This window comes from Mesocricetus auratus, unplaced genomic scaffold (assembly GCF_017639785.1).
Source record: "Mesocricetus auratus isolate SY011 unplaced genomic scaffold, BCM_Maur_2.0 Super-Scaffold_100691, whole genome shotgun sequence".
In the NCBI taxonomy this organism is placed as follows: Eukaryota; Metazoa; Chordata; class Mammalia; order Rodentia; family Cricetidae; genus Mesocricetus; species Mesocricetus auratus.
The window spans coordinates 43098353-43113542 of record NW_024429267.1 but is presented as its reverse complement, the minus strand read 5'-3'; the positions used below and the strand labels follow the sequence as shown (position 1 = coordinate 43113542).

At 42.9% G+C, this 15190-nt stretch overlaps 1 protein-coding gene across 4 annotated transcripts in view; it reads right to left on the bottom strand.

Moving 5' to 3' along the window:
- Cpne4 (copine 4) overlaps positions 1-15190 on the bottom strand; it is a 473640-nt gene that overhangs the window by 135098 nt on the left and 323352 nt on the right. For all 4 annotated transcript variants that reach the window (XM_040739639.1, XM_040739636.1, XM_040739638.1 and 1 more), the window contains exons 4-5: positions 2130-2201; positions 1006-1080 (exon numbers count right to left, since the gene is read on the bottom strand). In XM_040739639.1, the coding sequence (XP_040595573.1) occupies positions 1006-1080; positions 2130-2201 (147 nt within the window). The remainder of the gene's footprint in view (positions 1-1005; positions 1081-2129; positions 2202-15190) is intronic.

Below are 15190 nucleotides of genomic sequence, written 5' to 3'. Positions count from 1 at the left end.
TTACACTCACTCACACATACACACTCAGGACTAACTGGGTGATTGGGTAGATATTTCCATGGAAAGATCATGATGGAAGGTAGACTGACATGGGGTTGGATCTGAAGTTTTATCTCTTAATATCAGGATGTGGTGGCCATGGCAGCACACCTTGCACACCCTTTCTCTAGGGAATGGAACTGAGCAAGGGTTATAGGCTTCTGAGCTCTGATGCCCATCCATGCATCTGCACTGTGGCCAGACTGCCTTAGAATTCTCTGTCTAGTAACTAAGTACAGAAGGGACACTGAGGCAGGCTCTTGGCTGACTTTGGCTTTGGAATTTCCCAATGCTTTTGCTGAACCTCTCTTGGTCTGGGTAGCATCCTAGGGGACTTCTACCCATACTTACTCATCTCTTTTCTTTTGGTGTCAGAATTTCCTCATTATCTGCTAATCTCCCAGATTTCCCCGTATTCAACCCACAGGCATTTCTGTAGATACAACCCTTGTGTCATTGATTCTGCCTTAGTGTCTGTTACTCAGTAGCTGTGGACTGTGACATGGAGGAAGCTTGGAATAGTTACTGCATCTTTTAATCTCTTTCTTCACCTGCATTAATACTACCTACCATATGGGAATTGTACAAATGACTAAATGGGACATTGTATGCAAAGCTCTTAACCTGGAACTGGGTAAACACAGATGCTTACTGATGTGTCACGATATTCCCCTTCATGGCTTTTCTTTTCCTTTAGAATGACCCTAATGATGACAGAAAGTCATATTTTCCTGGGCACAGCAAACCTTGGGCATTTGGAAACAAATAATGACTTAGTCTTACCAATTGTCTTACCAAATGCTTCTCCATTTGGGAAAAAAACCTCCCCTTCCAGACCTCTCTAAAGTCTTTGATGTGTTTAATAATGTGGGTTGGAAGGGAAAATAGCTGCAAGGAGGAATCTGATTAAACTGTGTGTCTTAGCTTTATTACTTCCTTCAATGAGGTCAATGCGAAACGTTTTACCTTATCATCCAATTTCCGTGCATTGAATGCAAGCTCCACATAGTCATCATTGCCTGATAATTCTTCAGCAATCACCTAAGGGAAAAGCACACATCAGCTGCTGAGGAGGGTGGACCCCTCTGTCCAGGAGTCTATCAGCACATTTGAGTAATTTTGGCCTCAAAATGAACAAACACAGGTATTAAGCAAGAAGTTTCCCCATACTCCTTATGCATATGGTGTACTATTTTCAGCGCTAGAAGGGAGCTCACTAGAATACACAACTGTGGGTAACTGACTAGCTTTTATATGCTGGGTGTGGAATGTGAGATGGGATCCAGGCTGTAGGTAGAGCCATCAGGAGCAACAACTAAGAAAATTCCTTTCTGGGTGTGGAGATGCCTACCTTTAATCCCAGAATTTAGGAGGCAGGAGTCACCTTATCACTGTGAGTCTGAGGCTAGCATGGTCCACATAACAAATTCCAGGCCAGCCAGGGCTACATAGTGAGACCCTGTCTCAAAAAAATATTTTTAAGGCACCTGCCTTTTCTTTCACAAGTCTCTAGACTCATTAACTATTGAGCAATTCATCCATCGCTAGTGTCACAAAGGAACTGAATTTTGGCATTTATCTCATTTTAAATAAAGAATAAGCTTGCTTAACTAACTATTGTCTGTGGAACCAAACATCAGAGTTCTAATCTGTTACTCGATGAAGAGTATTAAAGTAAATCTCTACTTGGGAAGCAAGCTAAACTTTGAGCTAAATGCTTTTAAAATAAAATTATTGGGGGAGGATGCACTTTCTAACCCAAAGACTCCAGCCAATTCTGTATTCTTACTGTGTTCAACAAAGTCAACCTTCTTTTCTTTTATACTCTATCTTGAGATTTCTCATGTGACTGCAGAAGCTCTCTGCAGAAGTGAGAGACCCCACTTCAAATCTACTTTCCTCCCATTTTCCCTAAGGGTTAAAGGGTCAAAATGGCTTTAACAAGAAAGAAAAATGGGGGGAAAAGACAGAGATGCCTTGGGTAGTTCACCCAGCTCCCAGCAGGCAGAGGAGTTCACCATCCTAGTGTCTCATTTGGATCAATGAGTGCAAGGGTTCTAATACCTGTTGCCACTACAGGGACAGCTTACCGTGATGGAGGATTTCCCTGCTGTGTTCCCATGCTTCAGCAAGGACTTGGAAAGCTTTCTCTGGGATACAATCTGCAAAAGAAAACAAAAGGAAAATGTTATGTATGCAACTACATATGTATTTTAAAGCATTCTCCTCCACAAAATGCTTCTCCGACAGCTCTGCCTGAAAAGTGTGTGTGTGTGTGTGTGTGTGTGTGTGTGTGTGTGTGTGTGTATGTGTCCATTTATGAGTCCAGTTTTGTCCCTGGGCCTGTCTGAATACAAATTAGGCTCCTATTTCCTCTTTCCATGTGTGCTGTAAGAAAGGGGGTAAGGAGTTTAGATAACTCATTTGAGAGATGGTGTAACTGTTGCTGAGACATTTATATCAGAATTAGGAGGGCAGTGTTGAACATGTACATCAAGTTAACAAAAAGCAGGCTTTGAGATCATCTGAAATTAGCGTCAGATCTTTGCAAGTAGGCACAGTGAGGGGAACTCATAAATCTATATCTTCTGGGTCTGTAGCCTCTGGAGTTCTGTTGGTAATATGCTCGTTGGGGAACTACATGTCTCATCAGGAAACCAATGCTCAGACAAGCCCACTGGGTAAGTGAGGTGCTTTTTGTGACCCAGTGTCAGTGTGTGCACACAGGGACAGTTATATCATCATAATGGAAGTTATTCTTAGAAGAACTTGCTTGTGCCTCTGATTCCCTGTCTGTTCTTTTTCTTTTTTTAATTGTCACTGGTAAACTTTGTGAGGCATTGTGGGTGGAATGGCTACCACAAAGGGGAATGGAGTGAATAGAATCAAGGTGATGTTGTGCCTGTACTTAAGGAAAACAGCATCTCTCTCTTTGGTGGACAGCTTCCGTCTAATATGGTCACCAGTGATGCTGCTTCCCGGTGTGGTGCTATTGTGTAAGCCCCTCTCTTGAATATGGGGTGGTACAGTGACTGCTTCTAATATAAGCCTATGAACTGTCATCTTTCTTGTTATTGTTGGGGACAGCAAACAGCCACATTGTTAGTTAGCCCTGTACAAAGGCACACATGGAAAAGAGCTGATGGCTCCTTTTTGACTGGTGAGATAATAAATGCCTTTATGTTTTTAAAGTCACCACATTTGGGGGGAATTTTTTTCTTTTTGCTAACCACAGAAAGATAGGAGAGGGAGTCTCGGTGAAAGGCAAGGGAGACAAACCTATTCTCTGAAAGTCTCATACTGGGTGTTTTCTGTCTCTTGGTTAGAGTATTATGGTGAGAGGGAAGACGTCTAGGGGACATTCCCAGGCTGAGCAGAGTGACAGATCCATTAGGACCATATATGCTTGTGATGCTCATTTCACTGGGGTCAGAAGAGCAGAGAGTATTCACAGCATAAAACCACCTGATGGTCACACCGATGATGCTGGTACCACTGATGGTCACACTGATGATGCTGGTACCACTGATGGTCATACCAATGATGCTTGTACCATCTATGGTCACACTGATGATGCTGGTACCACTGATGGTCACACTGATGATGCTGGTACCACTGATGGTCACACTGATGTTGCTGGTAATACCGATGGTAACTGTGACAATCTCAATGACAGCTGCAATGAAGCCTCCCATTTAAGGAGCACATCACTGTGTCAGATACCTTAACTACGTAGACTTTTAGCCAGTCTCCAATCCATTCGAGACTTTGTGAATAGACAAAGATGCAAAAATAGATGTCACACCTGACCTCACAAAGCACACCATTTCTTCCTAGAAATCTTACAGCAAGGGAGTGGAGAGGACATTATGAATAAATGGTGAGATAGTTATAATCTGTGGGCAGTAACTGGGGCAGCTTCTGACTGAAGACATTTTCCATTTTCCAAGTTAATTTATTATCCAGAGGTGCTTCTTTATTTCCCTCATGCTTCATCCACATTGGTTACCTATCCCTGGTTCCAGTTGACCCCAACAACCTTAGGCTGACAGTTTCTGAGACAGCATTTCTCACTGACCTGGGATACTAGTTTAGCTGGGATAACTCGCCAGTGAGTCCTAGAGATCTGCCTGTCTCCCTTTTCCCTGCACTGGGATTATTAGTGGACATTACCATTCTTGGCTTTTATTTATTTATTGTCTTAACATGGGTTCTGGAGATAAAACATAGATCCTCATGCTTGTGCGGCAAGCACTGAGTCTTTCTCCCAACCGCATTTGTCATCTTCACCCTTATCTAGACATGCCAGCATTTCATGTGTAAGGTGTGATAGTCTGTTACTATGTGGTAGCTTCTGCCTTCATGTAGGAAGCGGGCATTCGGGGTACAAGTGGCTAACCAAGCAGGCAATAACAACCTGCTTTATAATCTCCAGGCCTCCAACTTGACTTCAAAGAATGAGGAATAATGAAGCCCTCAAAGCTTTCATGGCCACAATGATAGACATTCAATGGGCTATCACAGATGTTGCCATTCTTGGGGCTCTTGAGCAAAAACAGCAGGGATACACAGCTGGGGTGTTGATCTACATGGAGGCCTGTTCACTGCAAACCCCACTTATCACACATGCTCTGTTGCTTTTGAAACAACTGTACCAGGCTGTAGATGACCTTCGGTTAGGCTTTGGAATGAGGAAGTCAGAGTAACAAGGACCCACCCTGGCTGCAGCTGACATTTGAGGCCAACAAATAATAAGGTTTGCATGGCTTCCAGGCTAAAGGGGATGTACCTGCCAGAAGTCCTCTAATTTGATTCTTTTTACCCTGTGGCAGGGTCACAGCTGCAGACCTTAGCGTACAACAAAAGGGTGCAGTATAGAGAGAAGATGGAAGCTGACACCCCCCACCTTCCTTAGCAAAGTTGGACCAGAGGGACATTTGCACTGCTAGGAATCTGTCTGCATCCACACCTGGGTCAAAGGGGAGAGCAGACTCCTCTAGTGAGGATGACAGCAGCATTGTATAACAGTATAAGTCTCCATTTTCAGTAAAGCCCAGGGTTTCATTTAAACAAATAGGAGCAAGGCCAGGAAAATAAACATTTAAGCCCACGTTGTAGCAAGTGTATAATCAGTTATATTTCAAAAACAGTCATTTAGGGACTAGACACACATTTGCTATGAGGCTGTTTTTAGTGAAAATTGTCTCAGGATTCTTTTTATAAATTGCTACAGTAGCAAATATTTATTGAATATCTTCTATGTGTCAAGCATTGGCTCATAGGCTACAACGGTTCAGATAAATCAGCCAAAATATATTAATAATATTTTTAATTTAAATAGAACACATCACTTTCCCTGGTCTTTTTCTGCCCCTCCCAGATACCATCCCTCAAATCCCCCTTATGTCCTCTACTCAAGTTAATAGCTCTTTTTCTTTGATTACTGTTATAGTGTTGATATATATATACATATATATACATATTATACATATATATGTGTGTGTATGCATATGTATATTTGTAATATATAATACACCTACATATATATACACACATACACATATACATACTCAGAAAACAGTATGTATGTGTACACACACACACACACACACACACACACAGACATACATATGATCTACTGACTCAGTTTTTGTGTACATGGAATCAAAGTTGACCACTCTGCATTGGAAAACCAATAAGAGGGATCATCCCTGGGAGAAACTAATTATCCTTCTCCCAACAGTCATTAGTTGACTATAGTTTGCCTAGCACCATATGCATGAAGATGCAATAAGTGGTACTTATGTGCGTCAATCAACAGCTGTCTAATTGGACTTAAGATCCAGTCACAGGAGGGAAATCGTGTCTGGTACTGTAAACCTAACCAGCTTCTTGGGGCAAGTGGGGTCATGGAACATAGAAAAGAATCTATGATCAACAGTTGACTAGAACAGTATCATTCCTTACCACATCCTAAATCTTATCCTTATAGCTACCAACCCTCATCAAAGAGACTTCTTTTTACACCAATCACAGAAAACCACAACTGCTCACAAGGCAGAGATCAAGGTTGTGGGGAGCCTAGCTCCAATAATACATCTGAATCACAGCTCCTGCATCTGGCTCAGGGAAGACCTCAGAAAAGAGGGAAAGACTGTAAGAGCTGGAATACAGGAAGTCTCCTTTGAAAGAGTCTCTCCCAGAAGTGGCTTCACAGTAAGACCTGAACAATGACAATATTGATGGACATGATGACATGGAAGAGGGAAATTTTATAATATTTTTAATTACTTCCCTATTAGCCTGACTATTAAACTCTGAAGCATGTATTATAAAACTTGTCATTATTTAAAGGCAAGTGCACTGGTGAAATACACTGGTGAAATACAACTGGAAGTCACCAACTAAAGCAGGCTTAACATGTCAACCTCAGGAAACTCAGAGCTTTGGTTGTGAGTCCTTGAGGACAAGCATGTATGTTGTTTTACATGTAAAGCACTACACAGGTTCAGGGAAGAGAGCATGGATACTGGGAATCAGTGCTTATTGCTGGGGGGAGGAGGGAGAGATCCATGTTGGGTATCTTCTTTCATCACTCTTCTCCTCATTTGGGGGGTAGGATCCTTCACTGAAGCTTACTGGTTCCATTAGACTAGTTGGCTGGTTTGCTCCAGGGACCCACATTCCTCTGCCTCCCTAGCACTGGGATTTCTGGCACGTGGTGCTGTGCCCAGCTTTGAGTATATGGGTGCTAGCGGTAGAATTTGGGTCCTCATGTTTGCGCAGGAAGCGCTTCACCAACTGAACTAAGGCTTCATCCCTGGGCACTGTCATTTTTTTGTTCAGCTTGATACCTTCTTATGTGTTTGCTATTGCAATTTCTAGGCCTGCATCTACAGAACACAGCCAAAACTAAGCACCTGGCAGTTTTCTGCAGCAGACAGGGAACCTGCCAAGAACCTTGTGGGCTTTCCTCTTGGAGAGCTGGTCAACCTCTCTACAGCCACATTGGTCATCTCTATGCTTTGACTGGTACACACTCCTCCTATCCACAGACACAGGAAACAGCAGGTGGGAAGAACTAATAGTTTTAGGGTGCAGCCATCAACCAAGGAGGGATGGACTTGGTATCTAAGCACTGCAGCCCCCTTTCTGTGAGCTAGAAAGTGAAAACACAGCAAACAAATACCTTCAGTGTACAAGGTTCTCAAGTTATAAGGGTGTAATAAAGGGGGGGTTTTAATTAATTTGTCCTGGTAGAGGTTCACCAAGGAGAAAAAGTTGTAGTAGCAAAAAAAGACACAACCTGCCTCCCCCATCTTATGTCCTGGGGATTAAAGCTAAGCCTTTATCACTGAGTTATATCTCTCTACCCCGTTTTTACTTTGTATCTTGGACAAGTTCTCAGTAAGCGACCCATTTTGGCCTAGAACTCACTCTGTAGCTCAAACACGCTTTGGACTTGAGAGTCTCCTACCTCAACTTCCTGAGTAGCTGGGATTAGAGCAGTGTTTCTCAACTCTCCTAATGCTGCCACCCTTTAATACAGTTTGTCATGTTGTGGTGACCCCAACCATAAAATTGTTTTGTTGCTATTTCATAACTGTAATTTTGCTACTGTTATGAATCATAATGTAAAGATCTGTCTTTTCCAATGGTCATAGGCAACCCCTGTGAAAGAGTTGTTTGACCCCCAAGGTTGAGAAGCACTGTATTAGAGGCTGGAACCATGAAGGCCAGGGTAGACAGACACAATTACGAAGCTTTGTTAGGCATCTAGGAGAGGGGATGGCAGTGTGCCTGTGTACTTACATTTTACACAGAGTAAGTACAGTCCCAGCCTTTAAGTGGAGCCTACTCAAGGTCCATCCTGGGGAGAATGGCTCAGAAGGATAGAGAGGATGGTGGATTCAATGGGCGATCTATTGACTTGGGCTTCCTGCCTTAAGCTTTTTATTAAGTAGGATTCTAATTACTTCAGTGTAATTACAGCTTTTACCCTTTCTCTGACTTCATTAGTAAGAGCTGGAGAGGAGGCAGCATTTCAGAACTGGAGAGGGATTTAAGGTTTGTGTCCTTCTGTGCACTAATTACTCACCCTCACCTTGTCACTTGTATAAAGGCCATATTGCCATCACAAACGATTCAGTTTAGTGACTATGCAGTAGCCCCCATCCCAGCCCCGCCTGCCACACCATAGGCAATCCAGAGAAAGAAGCAAGGGTTGTTGGCCCAGCTCAGTGTCCTGGCCAGAGCATTCTTTCAGGTCAAGGGCACACAATGGCTTTCCAACCACTGCCTTCGGCAGGTTGTAGCTCGTCTGTCCCAAGGCTGGCAATCAAGCATCAGCAGTCCATAGAGCTAAACTCTATGGTCTTTGCATTTTTAAATGAAAGATGTTACCCAGCTTTGGGGTAGGCTAAGTGTCCTTACTGTTACCAGTCAAAGGTCACATGACTAAGAGTCATAATCAATACAACCTAGAATGCTCTGAGTATGTGGTAGCAGCTGCTATAGAGGGCCTCTGGGTACAGACAGGCTTGATTCTCACGGCAGCCAATGTAGTGCTGCTATATGCTCATAAACAGAGGAGGAAACTAAAGTGTAGAGAGCCCATGGTTTGCTAAGACTAAGGGAACAAGGAACTGCAGACTTGCAGCTTATAGCAAGAACAATTACTCTCTTTGGGCTTCAGAGGGGTTGGCAGGGCTGTGATTCCTCAGACGATCAGGGCCATTTTGAATCTTATCATTTCAGCTTTTGGTGGCTTCCCTGTTCCTCTGCTTGAAGCTGATTCACTCTATCTCCTTGTTCTCCTGGCCGTTCCCTGTTCTGTGTGTCTCTCACCAGGGCGCTTGCTAATGGACATGCGACTTGCCTGGCTCACCCAAGACCTCTTCATCTTGAGTTTGTTCACTTCCAACTATAAAAGCTTGTGCTAATTGGGATCATGCTCACAGGATATGGGCACCATTTTTGAGGGCTATCATGTAGCCCACAACAACAAGGTAACCCACTCAGACTTTTGAAGTCTGTAAGTAATCTGGGATCTGAATCCAGACAGTCTAGTTACAGAGTTCATTACTGTAGTTTGTTACAACTCCCAGGAATGACAGAGGCAGGACTGAAGGGACCCTGGCCATCTCAAGTATGGCAAGAATGGGTCTGGCAGGTCTTGCCCTTCTCCATTCCCTCTACCTTGCTAAAAAATAAACCACATTAGATTACATCCCTCAAGCTAGCGACCAATGTCTATTTCGTTATTTGGCCACTTCCTCCTCCCGAGGCTGACTACCAAGGTCCACCTATCAAAGTATTAAAGTTCAGCAATCCAAATTCCCCTGTGGTTCAACTAATTAGCATGCCCAATCAAAATAAACAACTGAATCCTAGTCCATTCTAACACAAACCTCCCCCTTTTCTCTTCTTAAAAATTACACCTACAAGGTCATTTGCTGCTGTTTTCTGCTTGAGTCAGAGAGCAGCCACTTTAAATCTTTTTCCTACGTAATAAAGGATCTCTGTGTGAAAATGGGTTTTTGGGTGTGGTTTGTGCTGAATCTGGGGTCCAGAAGGGAGACCCCACTCTTTAGGTGTCTCCTTCACGGACTACATGCTATCACTTACGCAGTCTATACCAAGAATTACACAGAAGGCTCTGGATGCCAGCCCATGTGTCGGTTCTTAAGCAGCTTCATCAGTTGTGCCTTAGTTTCCTGATTTGTGAACTGGTGATAATATTATCTATGACATGGTTTTCTTACATGCATAATGACCATTAGTAAGATTCCAGAACCAGGTGATATGTGCTTAGAAAATGTAATTCTTTTCTTCCCTTCTGTCCTATCCAATAAATCCCCACCTAGAGATAATTACAGCATCTATTGACTTGGACTGGGGCCTAGATGAGAAGAAGAAGATGGGCTGAGAGAATTACTGAAGACACTGGATTGATCGGGCCTCAAGATCAGATGATAGGTAGGGTAGGTGTGAGATGTGAGAGGGAAGGCTGCCAGGTTTCATTCTTCCAGCATCCGGGAGGATAAAGGTAGCATCCACTGCCTGAGCCCCTCTAAATGAAGGATTGGTAGAAGGGGCTCTGGAGAATGCAAGGGAGACAGTGAATCTGGACTGGCCTGTTGAATTCGAGATGTCTATGAGTCATCTGTGCACTTATTATCTTTATTGTTGGATATCTGAGGTGGTGTCCTAGCCCGGAAGGCTCCAATGCATGAATAGAAAATGGAAAAGAAGGGACATATAGGGAGTATATGGAAGAAAAATAAGATAGGGCTATGAGTGAAGCAGCCTTCTAGACTGAGCCCTTAGCAATGCCACCATAATTCACTACACTCTCAACCCTTGTGTAGGTGGACATTCTTTGGACTGCCAGCTCCCAAATAATGACACAGAGACTTATTATAAATTATGAAAGCTTGGCCTTAGTTGAGGATTGTTCCCAACTAGCTCTTAAAACTTAAATTAACCCATTTATATTAATCAACATTTTGTCACATGGCTCCATTACCTCTGCTCAGCACTGTGCATCCCATTTCCTGTGTGTCTGACTGGTGAATCACACCTCTCTTCTTCCCAGAGTTTCTATGTCTTCCCTGAAGTCCCGCCTAACCTCTCCTGCCTAACTATTGGCCATTCAGCTCTTTATTAAACCAATCAGAGGTGCCTTGGTGAGACACATATTTACAGTGTACAAAAAGATTATGTCATGATACCCTTGAACAAAAATATCAGTGGGGAGTTAACCTCCAGGGCTATGGGGTGACTGAAGAGTATCCAAGGGGTTAGGGTCAGTCCTCTGTGTTCTCCCTGCTCATCTGGGGCTGCAGAAGGGTCTCTGCGTGATGAAGCATTCAATTCAGGGCAGGGTCTGTCTTCTCATTTATGTGGTGATAAAAGCTAAGAAGAGAGACTCATTCAAAAATAAGAAGTTGGAGATGTTACTGAGGATGCAGTAGAGGGGACCTTTGTGCACCAAGAAGGGATGTGTGTAAAATGATGCAACATTTCTGTGTGGATCATCAGCAATTTGTACCAATGACCTTAAAATCTGTGACCCCAAATTCCTGTCAACTTGTTGTAGAGGAAAAGCAGTATCTAGGGGGGGCTGAAAGGCCCACAGAATATGATGTTCATTTAAATGCTGTACAGAATGACAAAGGGTTAGAAGGCGGCTTTATTGTCTATGACAGAGAACATGCTATATCAATTTTGTCATGTATCTCTTAAAATAAATGAAGCAAAAGCATTCATGTTCACACTGACAGGTTTGATGCATATTTGTCACAAAAAGTCAAGCAAGAAGGCTAGGGATGTGTCTCAGGTGTCAGAGGGCAAATCTAGCATGCACAAAGTGCCAAGCTCAACATTCAGCACTACAAAGTTCAGGGTCATCTGCAGAATAGTGTTCGGGGCTGGCCAGGGTCACATGAGTCCCCATCAAAATGAAGCAGAACCATAAAAATGAAATAAAACACAGCAATAAAACAAAATAAGACACAGCAATGAAAATCACTTGCAAGTGACCAAGTATTTATTTAGAAAAAGAACTGTGTGTACCTGCATCATGGAAGAAAATATATAATGTATACCAGAGTACTGGAACTATCTCTCAGTAGTAAAAAAGAAGGGTGAGTTTTGAGCAGGTAATCCCTTAAGTGCAATAAAACAATAAATCCATTTTCTACAAATAATGCAGTTGAGAGACAGGCAGTCTTTCTTGACATGCATAGATGCCATGTGGGAGCTTGGGTGTTTGTAGAAAGAGCCTGGGGTTCAGCCCTTGCAGACCTTACAGAGAGCTGAGAATGGACCTGGGGAACAAAGGATTCAGAAATTGTCACAGTCCACTGTCCCATGAATTCAAAGACCTGGAGATTTCATGACTTTGTCCTATGGACCTACAGATGGTGCAGGCTTTGTGGATGTTGGGGACCAGATCATCTCTAGAGCTTGTACTAAAAGTGCTGCCCAGGAGGGTACATGTTCTGTGTCAGGTCCGGCATTGTTCTGTGATTGAGACACAGATCTGCTCTAAGAGTCAGAAACCCTGGGCTGAAATCATGCCCCCAGCACTTGCACAGCAACTTACTTCAAGGTTCAAGTGCATAACAGACAAATGGGGAAGTAATGGTGTCTTCTGGAGTTTTATGAGGATTAATGAAGGAACTGGTGCAAACATTTCAGCACTGAGTCTAGTAGCAGTATCACCTCTCAGTTTTTATCTTTAGAATTCAGTCAAAGTATTATCCAATATGAAATGAGTTAATATGAGAATAATAGATCCTTGCCATGGGCAAAATGGAACAAAAATACTCTAAGTTGCTTAAATTCCCTGGTCCTGGAGTATTGCTGATAAATATTCACAGATGGAGTGCCTAAGAGCTCCCTGAACTGGAAGAAAGGTGTTTTTTAGACACAGGAGCCAGTTTACCAACTTGTGGGGGAAAATGTCCCATGCTTGACCTCTGTGACCAGTTTCCACAGTGGCAGTATTCAGGAAGAACTGCATATTATGTTTCAGATTTACAAAGGGTTGAGCTGGAGAGCTGCAGCAGCTAAGAACACTTGATGATCTTCAGAGGATCCAGGTTCAATTCCCAGCACCCACACAAAGACTCAAAAGCATCTGTAACTGCAATTCCATAGGCTCCAACCTGGTGCACACACATGCATGCAGACAGAACAATCATACTCATAAATTAAATTAAATAAATCTAAAGATATTTCCAAATGGTTGTAGAAATTGCATTCCATTTGGTAAGTGATGTGGTATAACAGAAGGCTCACGTGGAGATCAGCTCAGCTTAGTTTTGGACTGAAGCTATGCAAATTGCTTTCTGTATGATCTTGGGTGAAGGAGCTGAGCTCCTGTGGCTGACTCTTTACCAATTGGAGACAATGGTGCTCTCATTTAGCTCAACACTTTGTGATAGAGTAAGGATTCATGAAAATTGGTCTTTTTTTCTTTCAACTTACCACTTAAGAGGAAGCTAGTGAGAAGACCCAGGAAATTTTAAAGGGTTTTAAAAAATTTCTTATTAAGGATGTGAAGCAAGAGGCTAGAGGTAATATAGCTTGGGGGCAGGAGAAAAGCAGCTTAGAATTTGGTGGATCCAAATGTCTGATGTTAACTTTTTGCTGTGCCAATTTGAAGGCTTGTATTCTTTCCTAAGTGATGATGATGGTGATGATGATGATGATCACGTTGACGGAGGCAGTGAAGGTATCAATGATCATTATGGTGATGATGGTAGTGGTGTCAGTGGTGACAACAATGGTACTGGTGGTGATGATGATTAATGGTGGTGGTAGTTGTGGTAATGGGGATGGGGTGATAATGAAGGTGATGGCAATGATAATTACTGATGATGTCAGTTATGGCACTGATGGTGATGACAATGTTTGTGTCATTGGTGAAGATGTGATGATTAAGATGATGATAACTAATGGTGGTGATGGTGATGAAGATAGCAGTGATGATGATATCATTAACAGCACCAAGGTCATAAATGCCAGCCACACCTAAGATCAGCTCTTTGAAATGGCTAGTTATGAAAGTGATCCGTTATTATGAAGTGACCATAAAATATATTCTGCAAATTGGGGTATTTTCTGAAATTAAGGAGATGTGATTAATTAGAACAAGATAATATTACTTCAGTCAGAATGGCCTGGGTACATGGAACCACAGTCGACACTCTCAGTATGTGGGTATCTCATGAGAGAGGGTACAGACCCCCTCCACAGAAGTGTTAGAGAAAGGCCAGGAACACCAGGGCAGGAGAAAGCCTGCTTTGTTTTGGGACTAAATCCAGTGCTTCTTTGTCTCCTCAGTTCTCAGCTGTCTCATTCCACTGGGACCCTGTCAGCAAATTAACTGTAACAGTAGATTTCTTGCTTTGAATTTTAATAGAGGGGATAGAAATTGGCAGGGCTTCCGCTCCTTTGTTCCTCTGACTAGTGAGGTCAGTGGCACTGCCCTGAGCATCCAGGTGGGCAGATGCTCCAGAAGCAGGAGATGGGACCGTAGTCAGCTTACTCTGGGCCTCTGGGAGCTGGGCCTCAGGAGTGTGCACCTTGGCTGACCTGCGCTGGTGTACAGAGAAGCCCCAGAGGCCTACGCTCCATGCAAAACAAAGCTAATTAATTCATACCTGGCCTCATTTTGTCCTTGGATCTGAATCTAAGACTCTTGGGAGTGACTTTGTAAACCAAGCAGGTATTTTTTTCTCCCCCTAAGTTTTATTGGATTAATTCAAAATACAAATATTATGCTTCTCAAACTTAGCTTGAATCGACTCCAGGAGAATATCACAGCCTCTTTGCAGATCCAACGGTGGTTTCTTAACTTATCTGTTATGAGTGCCCCAGGCCCTCCCAGGTCTCTTTAGTAACCAAAAGTAATATTACAAAAGATCAAAATCAGATTAGTCAGGCCACTTCTGCTTCCCATGGGCAGAAGGTTGGGGACCAAGGTTTCCTCCAAAGCATCTAATGAATTCTCACAAATACCTCATTCAAAGGCTTTTCCTGCTGACATCCTGGACTGAAATCCTTCATATACTGTAAATGTTCATCAGCTGTGTAGAAGTCATGTGTGTGTGTGTGTGTGTGTGTGTGTGTGTGTGTGTGTGTGTGTGTGTGTGTGGTGTTACATGTATGCTTGCATCTATGTGGACATTCTTGTGGAGGGTAGGATTAAGGATCTTTATAGTGTGTGCTGCTTCCCTTTTGCTTATTTATGACTGTTTAGGATGACGTTTTTACTAATATGCATTGTTTCTTTGTATGTGTGAATATGTGTGGTATATGGGGGGTGTTTATGTGTGTATACAGGTGCACGTCTGTGTGTGCCCATGCATGTGGAAACCAGAGGTTAATGTCAGGTGTCTTCTTCAGTTTATCCCCATTGTACTTCTTTTTGAGACAGGGTCTCTCCTAGAACCTGGAGCTCTGTAGGATTGGGCTTGCCCACCAGTGAGCTTCAGAGGTCTGTTTGTCTATACCTGGATTTTATGTATGTTAACCTGGATTTTATGTATGTGCAGGGAACCACAACTCCAGTCCTTATGCTTGTGTGGAAAATACTTCAATGACTCCTGAGCTCATTTGTTGTATTTTTTATTGTAAT